The 22,778-nt window shown below is 36.8% G+C and overlaps 3 protein-coding genes across 3 annotated transcripts; all 3 read left to right on the top strand.

The window, feature by feature from the left end:
- Positions 1-6,239: 6,239 nt before the first annotated feature.
- Positions 6,240-8,599, top strand: LOC117914089 (uncharacterized protein YwkD-like). Its single transcript, XM_034829279.1, has 4 exons — positions 6,240-6,495; positions 6,596-6,823; positions 8,090-8,165; positions 8,304-8,599. Exons 1-4 carry the CDS (start codon positions 6,412-6,414, stop codon positions 8,345-8,347), a joined length of 432 nt encoding a protein of 143 aa, XP_034685170.1. The 5' UTR covers positions 6,240-6,411; the 3' UTR covers positions 8,348-8,599.
- A 753-nt stretch (positions 8,600-9,352) lies between these two features.
- Positions 9,353-10,658, top strand: LOC117914928 (late embryogenesis abundant protein D-34). The gene is given in 4 exon segments (XM_034830448.1): positions 9,353-9,795; positions 9,878-10,100; positions 10,103-10,167; positions 10,259-10,658. Coding segments are annotated over 4 exon segments (774 nt in total). The 5' UTR covers positions 9,353-9,471; the 3' UTR covers positions 10,421-10,658.
- Positions 10,659-15,054: 4,396 nt separating this feature from the next.
- On the top strand, positions 15,055-16,247 carry LOC117914909 (transcription repressor OFP11-like). The gene has a single exon (XM_034830428.1). The coding sequence runs from the start codon at positions 15,172-15,174 to the stop codon at positions 15,835-15,837; it is 666 nt and encodes a 221-aa protein (XP_034686319.1). The 5' UTR covers positions 15,055-15,171; the 3' UTR covers positions 15,838-16,247.
- The last annotated feature ends 6,531 nt before the right edge of the window (positions 16,248-22,778 follow it).

The raw sequence follows: 22,778 nt of genomic DNA, 5'->3' as shown, positions 1-22,778 counted from the left end.
TGTAGGCTGGACATCACAATCAGGCATTATACATTTGAAATATTTCTAAATCCTTTTGGCCATATGTTGTGACAAGAAAAATGAGAGAATGATGATTTGTCATTGAACAAAATAATTGGTACACAACTATTCTAGGAAAAAACTAATTTAGAAAAATCAAACCTATAAATCCCATGATTGAATGGATTATTTTCCTAACTAAATATATACACATTGATTTGTCAATTAGATGATTTGTCAATTAGATTATAACAATTGTACAATTCAACACTCCCCCTCAAGTTAGAGAATAGATGTTTTCCATTCCCAGTTTGGAAATAATTCCATCAAAAGTAGCACCATTGAGTCCTTTGGTTAGAACATTTGCTAGTTGACTCCCTGAGGGCACATAAGGCATATAGGTCAAACCTCCTTCAAGCTTTTCCTTGATAAAGTGTTTGTCAATCTCGATATGTTTCGTCCTTTTGTGTTGTACTAGATTATGAGCAATGTTTATTGCTAACTTATTATCACAGTACAACTTCATGGGACCTTCGCACTTGATTCTCAAATCATCTAGGATGATATTCAACCACAATAATTCACACACTCCTTGGGTCATTGCCTTAAACTCTGCTTCAATACTAGACCTTGCCACCACATTATGCTTTTTTACTTCTCCATGTTATCAAATTTCCACCAAGAAACGTGCAATAACCAAACGTTGATCTCCTATCCACTGATGAACCGACATAATCTGCATCTGTGTAGGCTTCTAGTGTGAGTTCATTATTCCTTTTGAATAGAACACCCTTTCCTGGACTATCTTTTAGGTAGTGTAACACATAATAAGCAGCTTGAAGATGTGTCTCCGTCAGATCATGCATGAACTAACTAATCATGCTTACTGGGTATGCTATATTTGGTCATGTATGAACAAGATAAATGAGTTTTCCTATCAATCTCTAATACATTTCTTTATCAACAACTGGTTCTTCTTTTGCTTTCCCTAATTTCTAGTTTGGCTCAATTGGTTTAGTTGTCGGTTTACAACCAAGTTTTCCTATTTCTTTCAAGAGATTTATCACATACTTTTGTTGTGAGATAAAAATTCCATGTCTTGAGTATGAGACTTCAATTTGAAGGAAATATTTTAGTCTTTCAAGTTCCTTAATTTCAAATTCTTTGATCAAACATTGTTTCAGATCTTGTTTCTCCTTCTCGTCATTTCCCATAACAATAATATCATCAACATATACTAGGAGGGTTGCCATTCCCCTTGTGGCCGAATGTTTGATGAAAAGAGTATGATCTCCTTGGCTCTATCTATACCCTGTTGTTTTCATCACTCTAGCAAATCTCCCCAAACCAAGCTTTGGGCGATTGTTTCAACCCGTATAGGGCTTTTCTCAATCTACACACCTTATTAACTGTTTCATTTCTTTCAAATCCTGGTGGAATGCTCATATAAATTTCTTATTCTAGGTTGTCGTGCAAGAAAGCATTCTTCACATCATATTGTTGAAGTTGCTAATTAAAATGAGCTAAGAGAGATAACAAGATTCTCATAGTGTTCATTTTTTTCTAGATGAGCAAATGTCTCTTGATAATCAACTCCATATGTTTGAGTGTATCTCTTAGCAACAAATCTTGCTTTATATATTTCAAGAGAACCATCAACCATGCATTTCAAAGTGAAAACCCATTTGCAACCCACTAAGTTCTTCCCTTTTGGCTTATCCACAATCTCCTATGTTTTATTATTTTCCAATGCATCCATTTCCTCTCTCATAGCATTCCTCCACTCTCTTTGTGATAATGCCTCATATAAAGAGTTTGGAACAAAAATAGTGTTTAGACTCACAATAAGATTTCTATGTTGGGGAGACAAACTATAACGACCCGCACCCAACCATGTAGATATTATCCGTTTTGGGCCCTCACGGCTTTAAAACGCGTCTACAGGGTTAAGACGAGCCTCTACATATATAGCGCCAGGAACATTCTCCCTTATCCGATGTGGGACATCACAAACACCCTCTCATGCAGACACAACGTCCTCGTTGTGTCCCATGGGATTGCAGGGCCAAACAAACAAACACCCCTTACGGGGCTAAACAAACCCCTACACCGGGGTCGGGGATCGGCTCTGATACCATTTGTAACGACCCGCACCCAATCATGTAGATATTATCCGTTTTGGGCCCTCACGACTTTAAAACGCGTCTACAGGGTTAATACGAGCCTCTACATATATAGCGCCAGGAACATTCTCCCTTATCTGATGACATTGGATAGGGGAGAATGTTCCTGGCGCTATATATGTAGAGACTCCTCTTAACCAAGTAGACGCGTTTTAAAGCCTTGAGGGCCCCCTTGGGCCCAAAGCGGACAATATCTACATGGTTGGGTGCGGGTCGTTACAAATGGTATCAGAGCCGATCCCCAACCCCGGTGTGGGGGTTTGTTTGGCTTTGTCTGTTTGGTTCCGCAATCCCATGGGACACAACGAGGATGTTGTGTCTGCATGGGAGGGTGTTTGTGATGTCCCACATCGGATAGGAGAGAATGTTCCTGGCGCTATATATGTAGAGACTCCTCTTAACCAAGTAGACGTGTTTTAAAACCGTGAGGGCCCCTTTGGGCCCAAAGCGGACAATATCTACATGGTTGGGTGCGGGTCGTTACACAAACATTTGAGTGACACATAATGGGATATCATATATAAAGGTCACTTTGTGCATTCTCTGGTACCTTTTCGAAGAGCAATAGAAAGATCTAAATCCCTATTTAGTGTTTCAACAGATTGTATATGCAAAGATGGATCATAACTTACCATGTCTTCATTAGTAGGGCTTGGGATGTCATTTTGAGCTTGTGTTAGGTCTGGAAGAGTTGTTTTTCTTGAGTACACCTGGGGAAATAGCATAGAGTCATAAATACGGATAAAAGTTGGAGTAACTACTGGTGTTGACACATGTTCTGGAGCTAGCATAGATTCAGGTACTTAGATAGACTCAATGAAGGTTGGAACATTCTGTTTTTGAGTAGAAAGAGGTGAAATTGAGGGTAGGTCAAGAGGCCTAAAGGAATTGAGATCACCACAATCTTTTTCTTTCATGAGTGAAGTCTCCCCTCGAAGATAAGACTGCGTGAAGTGTGGTTTGTTTTCAGCAAATGTGACATCGGTAGATATATAAAATTTTCTACAGGAGGGATGATAACACGTATACCCTTTTTGTGTAGATGAATAGCTAAGAAACACACATTTGATTGCTTTGGGGTCTAATTTTCCTCTATCTTAACTATGAACATGGACAAAAGAAGTACAACCAAATACTCTGGGTATGATGCTGCTTGATGTTCTGACATGTGGATAGAATTTCGCAAGGATTTCCAAGGGAGTCTTGAAATAATATTTGTGAGGGTAGTCTATTGATCATGTAAGTGGCAATAAGAACAACCTCTCCCTAATAAGATTTAGGAACATCTCCCTGAAATAACAATGCTCGAGTAGTGTATAGTAGATGACTATTTTTCCTTTTAGCAACCCTGTTTTGTTGTGGTGTGTTTACACAGGATGATTCATGAATAATGTCTTCTTTTTGGAAGTAGGATGTCAAAAATTGGTTGAATAATGCCTTGCATTGTCAGACCTAAATATTTTAATTTTTACCCCAAATTGGTTTTGAATCATGGAATGAAAGTTAGAGACAACACTACTTACATCAGATTTTTGTTTGATTAAGAATATCCAAGTTACCCTGGTACAATCATCAATTAGAGAAACAAACCAATGAGACCTGAAAATATTTGGAATTGTGAATGGTCCCAAAATGTCACTCATACGAGGTTAACTCAAATGAAATGACAGGAGGTCTTAATCAAATATTTCTTCCTTGTGGTTCATAGTGACATTAGAAAAAACACCCAAGAGGAGAGGTGAATTGGGTTTTAAAAAAAATTCAAACACAACAAATTCAAACAAAGCAAGCATAAAACTAAATAGATAAGGTTAAAAAAAGCAAAATCAGATTTTATAGTAGTTCAGTGCCCCTTGCCTACGTCCACTCTCCTCAAGCTCCTAACCAAGTGAGGATTCTACTATACTTGAAGTTTCAACCAAGCTTCCAACACTTTTACACTTGGATTTCAGCTCCAATGGGCTCTTATACAATCCCTTTTAAGTATTTCCTCACTTAAAACTTTTAACACTCAACAAGGACTCAAATACAACTCAAATGCTAGGATGAATCATAATGGTGCACTAATAAATATACAAATGAAAATTTAATGCACCAAGGAAAGAATGAGAGCTTTTGAGGTAAGAACAAGCAGACAAACAAACAAATATAGGTGTTCTCTTACTTATAAATGAAGTGGAGCTCTCAATTTATAGGTTTCTACCATCATGAGCAAAAAATGCCAAAAGTAGCCTCAATCGATCGGTCTAGTTGGAGGTCAATTGATTGACTATTTATTAGGTAATAAATGCATGACAAGTGACTGTTAGGCCTTGACCTGACCTTGACAGGGAAGATATATCCCCCGATCGGGAATGCAAGGCTATTGGAAGAGAGATATGATTTTTGCATCTCTCAACTAGACCTCGATCGAGAAGATGTAATCGGTCAACCTATACTTTAGTTGGTTGAGCCAATTGGCTAGTGCCTTAACTGGTTCACCAATTTTGGCCCAAAAACCTTTTTTTTTTTTTGTTATTTTCTTTTCTAACACTTATACAAGGTCTTTAGATAAATTAATATGTCAATTTTGAAACGGTTTGTCTAAGGTTCATTTGATAAAACTCGAGTTTAGATGGAAATGTAACTTTAATGCATAAATCGAGTTTTTAAAAATGCATGAAAAGATATAAAAATTCTAAGTGCACCCCTGCATTCATCTTACATATGTTTCCTATGATTAAAGGTCTTCCAATTGTCTTGATCTTGCATCCATTAAGTTCTTTGATGAATTTCCAAACTAACACTAGAAATTCTTTATAATTCAAACCAATTAACAACTTAAGATTTGTTATCATCAAAACGTGATTAAGAGAACCCTTAGGCTAACATATTAGACACAAAAATGGGGTCCAACCTGAAAGACAAGACATCATACAAATATTCGACCTTACTATACCGAACAATGAAGAGATATATAAATGTGTATTTCTTGTTGGTGTTTGGCTAATGATAATCCTTCTAGATAGAATCCAAGACGACCACCTTTGTTTTGTCCTGTATAAAGGAATGTCTGGAAATGGGTCCAAGTACACCTCTGCGAAGATTAAGTCAGAGAATTGACTTGAGTAAGAAAATGTGTTTTTTTGGAAAGAATGCAGCATATCTTTCATGTGGTTATGAGTAATTATTTATTCTCACTCACGTGTAATGTCCATTTAGACGTTTAATGGTGTCTTAAATGGGATTGGTTGCATGTTAATTGTGACAATGATTGATCGTCTATGTTGTCTTGCCTTAATCAACCTTAATTATTGCGTTTTATCCCGTAATGGCTGCATTAATCATGGGTATTGTTTGGCGTTCAATCAATGCCCGAAGGCAACTTAGGCGTCACTTTTAGTGTTCAACTTAAGCTCTCATCCAGGTGGCTGAGTCTTGGACAATGGACGCAGGCGACAACAGATAAAACCCACATTTCTCAAGGTGAGTTTATATTATTTCATTGTGGATATTCTTATCTGATTTAGTTGGATGCAAACATAATTTCTTTTTATTATTTAAAAATCCAAATCTGGCAAAGATCTTATTCTTAATTCTACCAAGAATAAGTTTAAAGGCTGTATTAAAAAGAGTTTCTAATTCTTATGAAAAACAACTTGTTTAAGAATTGTTTTTCATACTCAAAACACATTTGACAAATTTTTATTTTCGATGTAAAAACAGCTTTTAAGAATTCATCAGGAAAACATGTGTTTTTATGAATTATTTTTTATTATTTTAAAATATAGTTGAACAAATATAAGAAGTAAATAAAAAATAAAATATTATTTGTTTAAAAAAAATTGATTAGGAAGGTTACAAGGTTTCAAATAAATTTTGATTCCAAAAATATTCTATAACTGATTTTGAGAATCATTATCACAACCTTTCTTTCAACCGTTTTAGAAAATGTTACCAAACAAGCCGTAATCATGGGGAACTTATAGTCTCAGGAGCGGGAATAGCAAATTTACGAAAATTGACAAGCCGACCGGAGATATTCTTTACTCGTGTAGTCGTGTGAGTACAAGCTCTGCTATTTTGGGATGAGACAAAACAGAGGCATTGCTGGCTGAGAAGGCGTGTTGGAGGAAGTGGTAATCTAAGAAACGACGTCGTCGTTGTCCCAAATTCCCAATATATACACTGCCATCGGCCTCATCACACCCATACATAACATTGAGCGGAAAGAGTGGGAGTGGTGAAAATGGCGGCAGCCCAAGGAGTATGTATCCATCACATTGCCAGAGGGTCAGCCGACGTCAAGCGTCTGGCCAAATTCTACCAAGAGGTTCATTCTGAATTCGCCTCTCGTTTTCCCCGTGTGTTTCTATTTTCTCCAGAAAGAAACAGAAACTACTTCACCTTCTAACACTCTATGTTTTGCGCAGATCCTAGGGTTTGAGCGGGTAGAAAGCCCTAATTTGGGGGTAGAGGTGGTGTGGCTGAGGCTTCCCCCAGTTTTCACTCTCCATCTCATACAGAAGGACCCTGAATCCAAGCTTCCAGAAACCCCATGGAACCCCTCATCAGCAGTCGTTGACCCTAAGCACCTAACCAGAAGTCATCATATTTGTTTCTCCATCTCCAATTACGAATCCTTTGTGCAAACCCTAAAGGTAACCTTTTTATTAATGTCAGATCATCGTTAATTTCTCCCCTTTTTTTTTTTTTTCATTTTTTAATGATTATACTGTTATTGGGGAATCTTTATCAACGATTAAGTTTAGGCTCCGTCTGCAGTTTGGAAAGCACGGATAAAGGGGAAAAAATGGAAAGAAGATTAAATTAGTTTGATTTATCGTAGAAAATTCGAGAAAAAGAGAGAGAGAACTGAGTCCAGATCACATGTCTGATTCAGTACCAAATCGATATCATAGGCTAATAGCATTTTCCAAAAGATCATAAGTGTAAACTTATTTTCTAAATTTTCTTCATTTTCCCTTTCCTTCCCTTTCCTGTCTTCCTACATTCCATGATCCTAACGGATCCCTAAGGATCACAATAATGTGAATTACCAATAACTGTATCGGTGATGCTATGTGAATGCATTCTGCAATTATGGGAGACGTGTAGAGTGGATTCTTCTTCAAACTATTTGCCATTTTGTACCTTTTATGGCTAAGGTGGTATTAGAATTTGATCAAAATTTCCGGCTTATTGCAAGGAAGATCAAGCATCATTTATGTTGTGGAACTTTTGTTAAAGTGCACATATAACTAAAAATGTGGAGACTAGTTCTGGTTTCTGCCACTTTACAATAGCTTGAACTAGGGACTGTGATATAGGAGTGGGACGTTGTGTAATGAGTGGTTTGAAAGTGACTGCCAAAGGTGTTGTTGCATAGTGGTATAGGAGGTGCATATGAGAGGAAGACAATGATACTCTGTGTTTTAAGGTGTTAGGAAATCGTTTCATTTTAAATTTTACATTGACGACCATGGTATCAATGTTTTGATATGGGTATGGAATAAACGGGTTCCCCCAACCAAAATGTTACACTTATGATAGATTTTATCAATTGGTTCGGGTCTCTGTGAGGGAGCTGTGTTTCTTGGAGTCCGTCACATTTTTTTGCTTTGCTTATCGGCTCATTTTGTATACTACCTCTGTACTTGGTTCTGTTTGGCATTTTTAGTATATTTTCATTGCCTATGGAAAAAAAAAACCAAAGGAGTGCCAATTTTGAGGTGTTTTTGTGGTTTGGGAACTTGTTTGTCCTTGATTGTCTCTGCACTGGTGGGCATTTGATGGAAGGTGTAGGAATGGCTGGAATTTTCAGAAACCACTGCATTTAGTTTGTTACTGTTAATGGATGTCAGTACGTAACTTGTGTTTCCTTCTTCCACAAGAAGTGGCTGAAATGAATGTGGTCATGCATGCAGGAAAAGGGAATAGAGATTTTTGAGAATACCCAGCCTGATGGGAAAACCAAGCAAGCCTTCTTCTTTGATCCTGATGGTAACCTTTTATGACTATCCTTTTTACTAGTAGAAATTTTGTTTTTTTTTCCTATGTTGAGCGCATCCTCCCCAATAGTATATATATATATATATGTGGCATTCACATAAATCATTGAAAACTTACTGTAATCTGCAGGTAATGGATTGGAGGTGGGAAACTGGGAACCTGCAATGCAGTAAGAAGGGCTGGTTTTTCGTATGATTGCATATAAATGTATGTCCCTATGAATTAGAGCAGAAGGTAAATAAATATCAAAAGATGGTAACTTGTGATCAAGATGCCCATCTACAATTTATTAAGCTGTAATGTCTGTAATGTCTGTGTGCTTTTAAATATTGTTGGATAATTTTCTATCTTCATCTTCTTGTGCCGAGCAGAACATGTGCAATGAGCAATGAGATGGGAACAGTGAGGTGTCATCTTTTGTCTTTGATTGCTAAAGTTATGCTGCAATTGGTTTTTGGAAAAATTTCACCTCATATTCCAGGCCCAAATTACTTAAATTAAGACCCCAGATAATTGGGGCCTCAAGATTAAATTGTACGTACAACTATTTGTTGAAAGAAAGGTAGTAGTAGCGTTGCTAGTCGATGGCAGCCTACTGGAGAACTAACTTTTGATGTCTAATGCACCCTTTATTGTCGGATCCGTATGTTTATACCCTATTTCAAGTTGTAACAATCTGAACTGTTAATTTTGTTTCTATGCTACTTATTAAAGATTAAAAAATCTATTACTATATAAATATATGTAAAAATGATTTTATTACGGTTGAAACAGGCAGCCTTTTTTTTTTTTTTTTTTTGAAAAATAATTTTTTTTAAAAAAAAACTATGAATATTTTATGTGACCGATCTTCAATTTAAAATCCAATAAAAAAATTGTTAAAAAAAAAGGGTGAATCTACATTTTAATGGCATTTTATTTTATTTTATTTACTTTTATTAAGATAATCAAAATTAAATAAAGTACCAACAAAAAAAAAATTAAAATTAAATTAAAGTAAAAATAAACTCAAAATTATAATTTATCATTATTACCAGCGCTAAAACTCAGAGGCGGTGAAACCAATCAAACAAGTTGCAACGTGTGGGATGCAAGGCCCAAGCTTCATTGATGTTTCGCCCAATCCCTCTCCACTTGACACCTACACCCACGTCGACAACTGCTTTCTCCTTTCTTGAAACGTGTCTGCATACTGCAACGTGGCACTGCCTTACTTACCCTGCCCGCTCTTTTATAGCCTCTCTCCATACATCCAATTCCCCAAACTCAAACCGAGCATTCTTAGCGTAAGACGAAGATGAGTCAGGAACAGCCACGACGACCTCAGTCCGACCAAGAGCCAATAAAGTACGGGGACGTTTTTCCGGTGGCGGGAAGCCTCGCAGATAAACCAGTTGCACCTCAAGATGCTGCTCTGATGCAGTCCGCTGAGACTGCGGTGCTTGGACAGACCCAGAAGGGTGGCCCAGCCGCCACCATGCAATCTGCCGCCACCCGCAACGAGAGAGCTGGTCTTGTCGGTCATACCGATATCACTAATGCAGCCGGAGATGAAGGGGTCACCGTTACTGAGACTGATGTTCCCGGTCGACGTATCATCACCGAATCGGTTGCAGGACAGGTTTCTCTTTATTGTCCCATTTTCATACACAACTGCTACAGAAGCGTTATGTTTGTTGAACTTCTTTCTTTGTTTTTGCTAGGTTCTTGGACAGTATGTTGAACCGACGCCTGTGTCGCAGATGAACCCGACGGTAACGGCGAGACAGGCTGTGATAACTATAGGTGAAGCACTGGAAGCAACTGCACAAACTGCCGGTAATAAGCCGGTGGACCAAAGTGATGCGGCGGCAATCCAAGCAGCAGAGGTGAGAGCAACCGGCAGTACTATCATAAGCCCAACTGGGGTTGCCGCTGCAGCTCAGTCCGCGCATCTATGAACACCAGCCTGACTCGAGACGAGGACAAGATTAAGCTTACTGATGTTTTGTCGGTGAGTTCCCTAAAATATATCAATTCAATTGACTGGTCGGAAGTCATGTAGTATAATTGTTTTGATATGGAGGCGTGATATTTCGTGGCAGAATGCGACGGCGAGACTGCCGGCGGATAAAGCTGTAACGCGCCAGGATGCCGAAGGAGTGATGAGTGCGGAGATGCGGAACAACCCGAATTTGGCCACGCATCCAGGTGGAGTGGCATCATCTGTAGCTGCAGCTGCACGCCTGAATGAAAGTGTGGTGTAATAAACCCGATCAAGCAGAGACATGAGGGTGAAGAGGCAGCCAAGCTTTTGCGTGGAATATGGTTATGTTTATTAACTCTGTTGTTATCGTTCTGAGTGTTTCAGTGTGTGAGCATCAGAATGAGAGCGAAATTTTACCCGTGTTTTCGTAGTGTCTGTCCACTGTCATTTGACATATTTTGGCTGCATTTCAGCATGTGGTCTGTTCAACTATGAGTTATCAATTTGAGAGTCCCCTACTCTTTTCCCCCCTTTTCTTACAGAACTAGTTGACTTCGAAAATCTTTCCATTTTTTTTCTTTCATTTTATTAATAAAATGTTAATTCATTAAAATCTTGCACCCGGTTGACTTCATATCATGGCTGAGTTAACTGGCTTTTAAAATTGCTGGTCTGCCCACACATCCTTCTATGGACGAAATCAGGAGATCAAATAAAGGAATCCCATCGCTTAACTCAGAAGGAAAAAAAAAAAAAAAAATCCATGTGTGATGTCCATGCTGTTAATTTTTCTCCTTCCTCTATTTTTCTTTCAGTGATATTTATTTAGTCATAATTTGGCACATGTTGATCAGATTCATTTCGTGTTCTCGAGTAGACGGTCGCCATTTACATCCTTCTCGTGTTAATAAAAAGTTGGGCCTCCATATTTGGCCGGTCACTTGTCCCTTTTTCCTAAGACCTGGGATAGCAGTTTTATTTTTCAATCACTTATTTTTATCAATTTTCCCCTGCATGGAGGCAGAATTATTTTTATTGCGGAGATATTTTTGTGTGTACGTTCAGCATGAAGTGAAACGGTAGGCCTTATTTTGTTGATGGGTGCTTAACAATTGACATTTTTGTAGGACACTTCATCGTATTCGCTTCAATTTCCTTTTGAATTTAGTCAGTGTTTTGTTTGGTCCTCCAACGTCTACATTTGGGGCAAACAACCTTTTAGGAGCTACATGACCTTCCTTTACTTGTTCAAAAGTTTATTGTCCTTGTGGGTTTCATGGCTTCATCTGTGTACGACCCCGAACATGAGCTACACGACCTAGTATTTTTTAATGATGAAAAAGACTGTGTGCTTTTGTAGGCTTGTAAGGCCCGAAAAGGTACACGACCGACTCTGTACTTTTTATTGATGAAAAGGGCTTCAAGCCCTTGTGGGGTTACAAACATACATGCTGCGGGAAGAACCTGAAGATAAGGAAAAATTTCTTAGTAATAATAAAATTTCAGATGAGCAAGTACCAGGGTGCCTCGTAGTGTAGAATGTATTTGTAATTACTGATCATGTTTGATGGGAATGAGAAAGCACTGTTTGGTTGAATTGCTTATCTTGCTCTACTCATACTGTTAATTGTTTATAATGAACTGAATGGGTATGTTGCTAATAATGAACCTTGTGAGTAACCTATAAATGGTTTATATTTGAACTGGTAAATCTTCCCTACTGAGCTATGGAAGCTTACCCTTTTAAAACATTTCTGGGTGGAGTTAAAAGGGTTCATTGTGTTGATGCTTGACTTGAAGGCTTGAAGAGTGGTGCTGGATATGTGCTCAACTATATATGTACTTGATATGTTCAGGCTACATTGTAAAGCTTCCTTGTATTAGTTGTAGAAAGGAAGTACTTCTACAACTTGTAAAGAAGAAGGAAGTACTTTCCAGTACTATGTAAACTTGTAAAGTTGAAATACAATTTCTTATGATGTGGTATGTGTAAATTCTGAAAATGAATAGAAATATCCCTTGTGTTTGTTTAATCTCCATGAATAGATTCTTTGGACCAATTAAACTAAGTATATTTCAAAATAGAACTGAGGATTATGAGGAAATCCAAAACTGATCTTTTACGGGGAACTTGAACTTTCAAACCTGTACACTTTTATTTAGGAAAAGCTGTGGAGGTATTTATCTTACCCAAATCCTACTAAGTTTTGAAGAAATCTTAACATGCATGTCTGTCTTTGAATGAGAAAGTTGTTTTAATGAAACCTGGTTGGACTCTTCAAAATTGGCATTTTAAAACTTCTTATTCTTCTTCTCACTCTGGAATTTCAAATATAGAATAATAGTTTTGTCTACAAACTGCAAGTAAGAATTAAAATGTTGGGGTGTGACATATATTTACTATGTTAAGACTTGAGCCTGCCTCATATTTGGCTCTTCACATGTTAGCATTACATGTTCACACACGAGCAGAAATAAGGGAAAGACGGAGATTTTAATATGGTTAGACAATTAATATCCACTAATCAAAAAAAAGAAAAGGTTATAATGGTGAAAGTTTTCCTCCCTTTAATTGTGATTGCATACTTTTTTGTCTTCACACACTAAAGATTTATTTGAAGTCCCCTGTATGGTGTAATAAAACTTAACTCCATAATACATGAGAGTCATTAAATCTCCATCGAGTCATTTAAGCGAGACAATGGGCCTTCTACGGGTCATAAGACCTTGATATAATTTACTTCTGAACGTGCAGAGCCTTGTCCAATGGGGGACCTATATATGAAGCTTGGGGATCAGCCTTGTTAACTAGGTTTTTATATTATACATGACCTGAGATGAGTTCCATAAGAGGACACTATGGGGAGCTCAGCAACAGATTGCAGAATGGGGGACCAATGGACCATCAGAATTATGAGTAAAAGCATGAGCGCAGCCCCACTAGAGATCCCATCATGGCTATATTTCCATAGTGTGTAAAAACAAGGCAGTTGAGAAAGAGAGGGACCAGTGGCCGGCCCTTTTATTTTTTTGAAATAAATGGAAGTCACAGGGTCACCTCAGTAAAGCTTATTAGTATCTTGGACCAGGAAGGACGTGCCCTCGTGAGCCACTTTACTTCCAAAGGACAATCATGCATGAAACTTCATCTGCCCAAAACCCTACAAAAGCAGCCAGTTTTGTTCAGTCAGTCTCTGGCTGCCATGGTCTTTGTCTTTCTATACGTATAAAGATCAAAGATGCTCGTTGCTCTCCAGGGAGGGAGTTACTTTACAAGAACTTCATACAATATTTTGGAATGCGAACACTTTGAGGGCATTTGATCTTATGTGTGCAACTTTTGTGGGGCCTTAAGTTGAATAAATTGGGTTGAGAGTAAAGGATCTCCTCCAACTTGAGCTTGTACTGCAGAATTGGGTTGATGCAGCCAACACTAGCGATTAAGACGACAAAAGAGGTGCCGGGAGCGTCTGTGCGAGTTGGAGAGTACATTGGGTCCGGTTACTAGCTGCTTCAATTTTGGTAAATAATGGTGGCCACTGGCTATGCTATGCAGTGTGCTGATATAGACATTGTAAACCAAGACAAGAAAGATAGTCAGCTTCTTGGAGCACTGACACCATGCCATGTTAAGTCCGCTCAAGTCAAGTTTCCAGGCGAATCTCTGATTTTTAACCCTGGCTAAACTGGGTATCTTTTAAAAAACTTCAAACTTCATGCAATTCTGAACCACTTGATTCAGAGGAACCCAATACTTGGTAACAAAATCTGATATGGCAAATGACACCTGCAACAAGTACGTACCGCAGAGACCCATCCAAATCTCATTTAGAAAATTAAGTTGGATTATAAGGACCATTTCTAATCATATAGATATTATTTGTTATGTGCTCTAAAATGATCCTCACGGATTTTTATGCATCTATAAGGCTAAAAGGGACTCATAGCCAAAAAAAATTTCCTTTATCTAATCTGATGTGAGATGTCACAATTATCCATCATATAAACACATATTTTTATTATGCCTGTGAGATTGTTGAGTCAAATAAGCATATCCCTTATGATGCAAATAAACCCTCATATTAGGGTCAAAGTCGACGATCAACTCTAATATCATTTATAACAACGGTTCTCAACCCTGTACATATTATCCCTCTTAAGCTCAAAGACTTTATGACTTTAAATTGCATATATAAAGTAATAAAGTCATAACCAAGAATTCTTCCCATCCTATATGGAATATTACAAGATTATTTCGAAAATTACGGTGAAATCAATGCTTCAATTGATTATGCCATAAAAACTTCTTCAATTATTCCTACATTTTGATGGGCAGATAAAATTGCAATATAATGTCACACATCAGGCTCCATAAAAGAAGTGGGACAGAAGTCTGATCCCTCATATTCTTGTCAGTATTCACGTCTTTTTGGTAAGAGGGAAAGTTACTGAATTTGGTAGTATGCAATAAATGGATTGGTGAATCACACAAATCCGCAAAGAAGAAGAAAAAAAAAAAAAAAAACAAGTGGAAACGGATCATCTAAGAGCTTTAAGAAAATGTGTATGGAAATGGGGTTTGAAGCCTTTTGCGTTGGCTGCTGTCACTCCTTGTAGTTAGCTCCTTGAAACGGGCGGATGCCCACCTCCTCACTACATTACATTTTGTCTTGTATACTGTATACATATATTTAAATCCAAAATACACAGAAAACGATAAGGTCACTCTTCTGGTCCTCCATTTCCTCCTTAGAAGCTATAGAGTTGCATTCAACCCTACCTTTCCAATCACATGAGGAGTGCGTAGTCTGCATATATAATGAGATAGGTAAAGGCAAGGGTAACATGCACAGAATGAGAACTTCCACTCATCACTAGTGGCCTTAGGTATCGAAAAAAAGCCTCTTTCTGTTTGGCCTTTATCTATAGATCTTTCTCTACTCGTACTGTGATACCTTCTATCGGACAGTGATATATATCTGAGTCGTCTCTCGTCCATCTCTGAGCTTATTAAGTGGGTAACAAGAGAAAATGTCCAGCATCATCTGGAAGAATTTCAACCTCTGTCTCTCAAAATTGAAATGCTTTCCCACGACCCTACCATCCTCTCCGCCTTCCAAACATGACCACAACCGTCATCCATCATCGTCATCATCCATTTCTTCTACCTCGTCAATCCTCATCAAGAACTTCAACTCCCTCTACGACCTCACTTCTGATTCCACCTCCAAATCGCTCACCCGCACGACCGACGACTTTTTATCCACCTCCGAGGATTCTGTTGACTCAGAATCACCTCCTGATTTCGCCACCGTCTTTGCCTCCCAACGCTTCTTCTTCTCATCCCCTGGCCGCTCAAACTCCATTTTCGAGGCCTCGGAGTCCCCGCCGGAGTCTGACGCAATTGTCAACGGAGGCGTCGCGGTTCATACTTACTCACCCAACCCGTACGAGGATTTCCGGCGATCAATGCAGGAGATGGCGGAAGCGAGAGAGTTGAGGGACGTGGCGGCTGATTGGGACTACTTGCATGAGCTGCTCCTCTGCTATCTCACACTCAACCCCAAACACACCCACAAGTTCATCATCCGCGCTTTCGCCGACCTTATCGTTTGCCTCATGTCCTCAACCGCCTCAGATGGCCGCCGGGGCTCAGCCGGCCCGCAAAGACACGGTGCTTCCCAGTGGTTCGCTTAAGTTTTTATTATTATTATTTTTAGGAAGCTATTTTGGAAGGAGGTGAATTTCCAAGAGACCAGTAAATAGGGTTTGTCTTTGTTGTGAAGGATGTTTCTTCCATGAAGACAAAGCAAAAATGCCTTGAAATGAGAAAACTAAGGAAGCGTGGGATGTTAGTGTGTCTCGATGCATGTCATTTTTCTAGCTTTGTTTCTCTTCAAAAACTGTGCCTTCTCTCTTGTACTACGCCATGCAGCAGTAGCAGTACTAGCAGTCCCCAGTTAAATAATTGTGCTTCTATTGCTAAATCTGGTTTCGCTCATTGTCAAAACTATTCGGCATGACAAAATAAGTTTGTCCACACCTTTGTTTGAAAAATCTTTCCATCTTTGAAATTTACCCTTTTCAATAAAGTCATTGGTATGCAATTTCTCTTCTTTATAAAACTAATAAAGAAAATCTGCTACACCATGATTTGATGAGCTATGATATAGGAACTACCTCTCATCAGTTTCTATTAATTTCTTTTGGCCAGTTGGCACATGATACAAGAAAAATTTATACTTTTGAATTACTGGGGTTTTCCTATGCTGAAAACTTTGATTTGATTTCTATCTGCTTCCAACATTTGAAGTGTCAGACCCGGTATGCGTTTGGGAAAACACTTATTAATGGGTAAGGAAGAGGACAAGCTTTGGATGGTATTAAGAAGTTCAAAGAGAGAGTGCATGCTTTGCTTTTTTCATAATTTAATCATTTTTATGAATTTTTATATGACAAAAGAGGAGACAAAGAAAGGGTATCCGAAGAGACATATCAACAACTACACTGAAGAGTGCATGAGGTGGTTTCTATATTTTATGCTCGAGTAGCAAATTTGACGAGGCTAGTTGGTTTAGGTAAGGACAACAGCTAGGCCCCTTTTGTCTTTGGTGTCTCCATTCTTTAGATTTTGGTCGGCTAACAATCCCTCCATAATCAATATTTCAGACCGAGTCTTGCCTAGAATTTTGCTCGGGCTTCCCACAAATTATGTATGAATCATTTTATCACTGTACATGATTGCTCCAAGAGATCCAAAAATTAGATTGTTTTTTGATCAAACACTCCTCTCCTCTATGATTTCTCTTAACTATCACAAGATCATCACTCCCATGTTCATCTACACACTATTATTTTTTTACTATATATTTGGCTGATAGCTAGTCACATTCCATAGTGAATGCAGTGTGCTTTAATAGGAATTACAAAAATGAATTGTAACATTCTGGGTCAAGGTCAGGCCAAATACATAAATTGGAGTACATACTACATAGGGTTATGAACATGCAGGTAGGCCCAAAGATGACAAGGAGATTAGGGAATCTTAAACATATTTTTGTTGTTTTCTTTTGCTAATGTATAGAGGTGGCACTGTTTTGGACCACCTTTATCGATCACAGATATGGAGGCATGCATGCAATTTTTGTACTGAAATTCATTTGAGCTATAGTTTTGAAATTAGTGCCACAAGACAGAATATGGAAGTGGGTCTCTTGACTGATTAAATACAAGAGAAACGAGTTTGTTGATTTCTTACTGACATTGACTCGGGTTTGGTAGCTTCTTGAATTTTAGAGAGGCGAAAAAGAAAAATAAAGTGATACCGGAGATGGCGGAGATGTTTATGCCTTATTTGGTAATTGTTTTGTAAAAGAGTTTTGAAAAGTAGTTTTTGAAATCAGTTTCAAAAACTATTTTTTTAATGTTTTATATAACAAATGTTTATTAGGAAACATAAATATTTCTAACTTTTCTATTTTTTGTTTTTAAATATATTTTTAAAATACCTTTTTTATATAATACCTTATTTTTAATCATTTGTTATATTTATATAATTATTTTTTAAAATAATCTTTATAAAACAAGCAAAAATAATTAAAAAAAATATTTTTTTAAAAAAAATATTCTATTTTTCAGTTGTCAAACATGTGTTCCTTCTTCCTTTTATTTTGTTGGTTTTAGAAAAAAAAATGTTTTCAAAGTAATTACCAAATAAGTCCTAATATTTATTTTGGAAATATTTTCGATAATGATTTTTAAAAGAACAGTTGTTTAAAAACTATTTTTTGATATTTTGTGAACAAAAATCTCTTTGAGAATTTTAAATATTTTAAACTTATTTTCTATATTTTTAAATATATTTTAAAACAATTTTTATATGTAATACTTTATTTTTAAATTGCTCTCTATATTTATATAATAAATTTTTTAAATAACCATATAAAAACAAGTAAAAGCAGCTAAAACATATTTTTTGAAAATAATTTTTAAAAACAGAAAAACTATTTTATGTTTTTTTTATTGTAAGACATATTTAACAGAAAATCGTTTTAAAAAATAATTATCAGATAGAGTATTAGATTCTCAATTTGTAAATGTCCTTCCTGACCTCAGGCTCTAAATTGAAATACAGTGGCCACCATCTATCTACATTAGCTTCTATTGACTTCAAGGTAAAAGGAAAAAGGCCATCTATATTCTATAGACTACAGAGATGAACTAAAATTTGTGAAGCCAAAACCAGGATTTTTGATAAATGTATGGCTGTTGGGGAAAGTAATTGGTAAAATGTTGTAGATTGGAAAATAATTCCAATTCTATGGCACTTTTTAACACCTAGTATGAGAGTAGAAAAAAATAGCATTTTATATTTGAAAAGAAGTGGAAACTCATTTCCCCTAGCCCGTTTTCTTCTTTGCCTCAAAACTCATTTTGTCATCTGCCCGAAAACCCATTTTCCCGCACGCTAATCATGGAGTGGAGATCCTTGCCTCAACACCAATAGGAAGGAAGTGAAGTGCAGGCCTGAGAAACTATTGCCCCCGATGTTTTCTGTAAGTTTTGTGATTATATTTGGTGGTGTGGTTATGTTTGGTCATCGAGAAAGCATGGGAAAATTGAAAAAAAATAAAGTTTTCATTTTTTTTTTACAATGAAACCAAGTAGACTAAAAATTATAGAGAAAGTTTTCATTTTTTTTGTAGTTCGACTTGTTGTAATTCTGTTTGGTTGCCAAGAAAGTGTGGGAAAGTTGAAAATTTTGTTTTCACTTTTTTATCGGCTGACTCTGACACAATATTCGTCATCGATAATCGATTAAAGGAAATTTCCCGATATTTCCTACCAGTCCAGCCCGCGCACAGGATACAAAATATGTCCAGTTTTTTTTATAAAAAAACATAAGATGGTATTTAGTGATCTGATCATGATTTGCAGGGAAAGGTTATGTTTTTCAGCTTGTCTAAAAAATCGTGGATTTAGGGTTCGTGAAATTTAAATCCAATGGCACAAAAGCAAAGAGACCCTTAGAACAGATCCAGAAAAAGCATTTTTTTAGTTTTTGTTGGGGTTTTGCATGGATTTTCTCGAAAATCAAACGATAATGAATTTTCTCGGAAATCAAATGGGGGATGGATTTTCATGGGAATCAAACGGGTGTTGCAAAAAAAAAATAAAAAAATAATAACATGATTAGATTAGTACTTGTGAGGATTGAGAGTGGCAGATTCAATGAGGGTAAAATGGGATTCTTCACTGGGTGAAGCTTGTTGCCAATGTAGTGAAGGAAATGCTACTAGTGGTGGCAAATTCAATTTCATGGGGCAAAATGGGATTCTTACTCGGACTGGGTTCTTCCACAAGCTATTGGTAATTTTCATGTTTTATCTTTTTATTAAAGTTTATTTTATTTTTAGAAGAATTTAATTTAACTCTTATTTGACTTATAGACCATCAACATACACCAGATATATGATATTTACATGAGATGGATCATTTAGATGTTACTACACAGCTCCAACCTCGATCAGGAGATGTACGACCTACACAACAAGGGCCTCGTACATGGGAGATTAGGAATACACCAGTTGTTGCCTGAGTGCGACCATCGATTGACATTAGTCCACCACCTCATTAGCAGCCGATATCATCCATTACTCGATCAAGAGGTGTATGGAATAGAAGGGAAGGGGCTCATACGAGAGGTAGTCCACCATCTCATCAGCAATCGATATCATCCATTACTTGATTAGGAGGTATGCTGACTAGAGGGGGAGGGGCTCATATGAGATGGACTAAGCATACATCTGTTCTTAGAGATGCACCATCAACTAACATTAGCTCGCCACCTGTTGAGGAGACTTCTATTACACATATGGAGGTGCCATCCACCCACCTGTAGTACCACTTGTTACATCATCACCACCATCGATAGAGGTTATATTGGTTGATGAGTTAGTTCATATAGCAAATGATGATCAACAAGGACAAAAGAATGATCGTGGTCGAGGACGTGGTAGGAGACGTGGCCGTGAACCTCATGGAGGGTTACATGTTAGCCCCATAGATCCAATAGTGGAGCATGCATATCATATACGTCCACAACGGAAGAGGAAGGCTCTTCGTGCGGTACACATTGAGGATGTTACTATATATGACTTGTATTTTGGATACTGTTACTATTTTGCATATCATTATTTGGGACAAATATTCAAGATGTATATTTATACTTGTTATATTTTAAATTTACTAACTTTTTATTAACGTAAGTTATATGGTATTCTATCTATTTAGTATTGTCACTATTTTGAAAATGTACTGACTTAATTGACATTTGGTTTACTTGTTTTCATTGGGTTTGGATTGAATGTCAAAATATTGATTATAATGTATATAGGTAATAAACTTTAAACATTTGGTTGTATAGCAACTAATACTAATTAAGAGATAGAATTATTTTTTTTCTTTTGTGGAAGGTGTCTCTTTAAGAGACACCTTCAACATAAATTCAAAATTTTCCACCGTGTATGGAAATTGTGGAAAGACACTTTCAGTATAAACCCAATTTTTTAAAAATTATGAAAAGTGTCTCTTGAAGAGACACATTTAGTATAATTCCGTTTTTTGGGAATTGTGGAAGGTCAAAATTCGAAAATTTTCACCGTGTATGGAAATTGTGAAAAGTCAATATAAACCCAATTTTTTTTAAAAATTATGGAAGGTGTCTCTTCAAGAGAGACACCTTTAGTATAATTCCATTTTTTGGGAATTAGGGAAAGTGTCTATTCAAAATTCGAAATTTTCCATTATGTATGAAAATTGTGGAAATATGTCTCTTGAAGAGACACTTTCAGTATAAACCTAATTTTTTTTTTAAATTATGAAAGGTATCCGAATATAATTCCATTTTCTTGGGAATTGTGGAAGGTGTAAAAAAACGAAATTTTCCACTATTTGTATGAAAATTGTGGAAATTGTCTCTTGAAAAAACACTGTTAGTATAAACCCAATTTTTTTTTAAATTATGGAAGGTTTAAGAGACACCTTTAGTATAAATCTAATTTTTTGGAATCGTAAAAGGTATTTCTTGAAGAGACACATTTAGTTTAAATTTATTTCTTTTAAATATTTATCATTAGTTTAAATTTATTTCTTTTAAATATTTATCATGATTTTAAAAATCATGAAGGTGTCTCCTCGAAAGAGACCTACTACTAAAAATCGGCGTAAATCTACCTATATTATTTCAACTACCATTTTTTAATAATTATTTTTAAAAATTGCAGCAAAAGTTAAAAAACCCGCCAAAACCGCATATGCACCTAGCAAGTAAGCAAAAAGGTCCATTGTCATTTTCATTCACCTAATAAATAATTGGAGTAGTATGTATACACATAAATGCCCCCACTGTAGGCATTGTCAGTGGATGGACCCAGTTCATCTCAATCAACTCAAAACCGATCTCTTGGACCCAGTGATCTTAATCTTATCCTATGGCTCTATCTTATTCACTGTACATCTAATATTCTATTAACACATTCGTCGTTTCTACAATTGCAACTAACAGTAATGAGTAGACTACCCACTAGATTACAAGCAGAGTTAGTAGTTGTACAGTAATTCCAGCTTTTGAATTACTGCATTATCAGATACATGAAAATTTTGTTTGCTTCTGTTGGGCTCCCATATCATTAACCTGCTTCTCATTTTCCTGCGCCTCTTTTCTTGGGAATTGGATTCCATGTTAATCTCACACTTAGAGATTCCATAAGTGTGGTCCTCATCCATTGCCTTTGTTTTTCCTATCCATATGTCTATGGACTATGGTCAGGCCACAGTGCATGCCTCCCCTTTTTAGTGCCCTTTGCTCAGCCTGCAACTAAGTTCAACATCTTTAACCCCCTAGATTCAGAAATAATTTAATGAGTATAATGGAAGACCCCACGTAATCCCTTTTCATAGCAAAGATATACCTTACTAGAGTCATTATGAAGGAACATTGAATCCTTTGATTATTTTGTTTTCAAAGCAGTCCTAGTTCCCAAAAATTCAATAGTCTGACATTGATTTTTAACCATTGATGGTTCAAGTAGAAAATAGAAATCATGTAGGAAGCATGGCGATTAATATACAGACCATGGAACTTAGTATCTAATGAGTCCTCACAAGATAAATACTGAAGTGGTGTTTTATTTTTTTAACTGAATATAAAAAGTCAAATATTTAGTTTTTTTTTATTTAACTAAAAGTGACATATTGACATCATCCAACATAACTAAATTGAACTTATTAATAACAAGTTTACTAGCACGAGGACATCCCACGTCCATAAGAAACCTCAACACCCTTGTATAGGTTTAGGCGGTCCAGAACAGAAACATATCTGATTTTTGGGGATTTTTGGGGTTAGTTATTCATGACATTGTACAGTTAATAGCTCAAATTATTCCAAGCTTATAATTCGTCCTAAGAAAACCAAACCCAATGGGCCCAAAACTCGAGTAAACAGGTCAGCGTTCTAACCTGGAAAGCCGATTGCCACCTCGTGGTTTAAGATAGACCCGATATGATTTTTTTGTTTGGTGAAGTGAAGGCCAATAAAGGCCGAAGGCCCAAGAGGAGAATTCCACAATTTCGAT

Source organism: Vitis riparia, chromosome 5 (genome assembly GCF_004353265.1).
Source record: "Vitis riparia cultivar Riparia Gloire de Montpellier isolate 1030 chromosome 5, EGFV_Vit.rip_1.0, whole genome shotgun sequence".
In the NCBI taxonomy this organism is placed as follows: domain Eukaryota; kingdom Viridiplantae; phylum Streptophyta; class Magnoliopsida; order Vitales; family Vitaceae; genus Vitis; species Vitis riparia.
This window is presented reverse-complemented; position numbering and strand designations above follow the sequence as displayed.

Coding starts and splice junctions, on each gene's coding strand:
- LOC117914089 (XM_034829279.1), top strand. CDS start 6,412: ATGGCGGCAGCCCAAGGAGTATGTATCCATCACATTGCCAGAGGGTCA. Junction 6,824..8,089: donor CCTTTGTGCAAACCCTAAAG/GTAACCTTTTTA, acceptor TCATGCATGCAG/GAAAAGGGAATAGAGATTTT. Junction 8,166..8,303: donor CTTCTTCTTTGATCCTGATG/GTAACCTTTTAT, acceptor TGTAATCTGCAG/GTAATGGATTGGAGGTGGGA.
- LOC117914909 (XM_034830428.1), top strand. CDS start 15,172: ATGTCCAGCATCATCTGGAAGAATTTCAACCTCTGTCTCTCAAAATTG.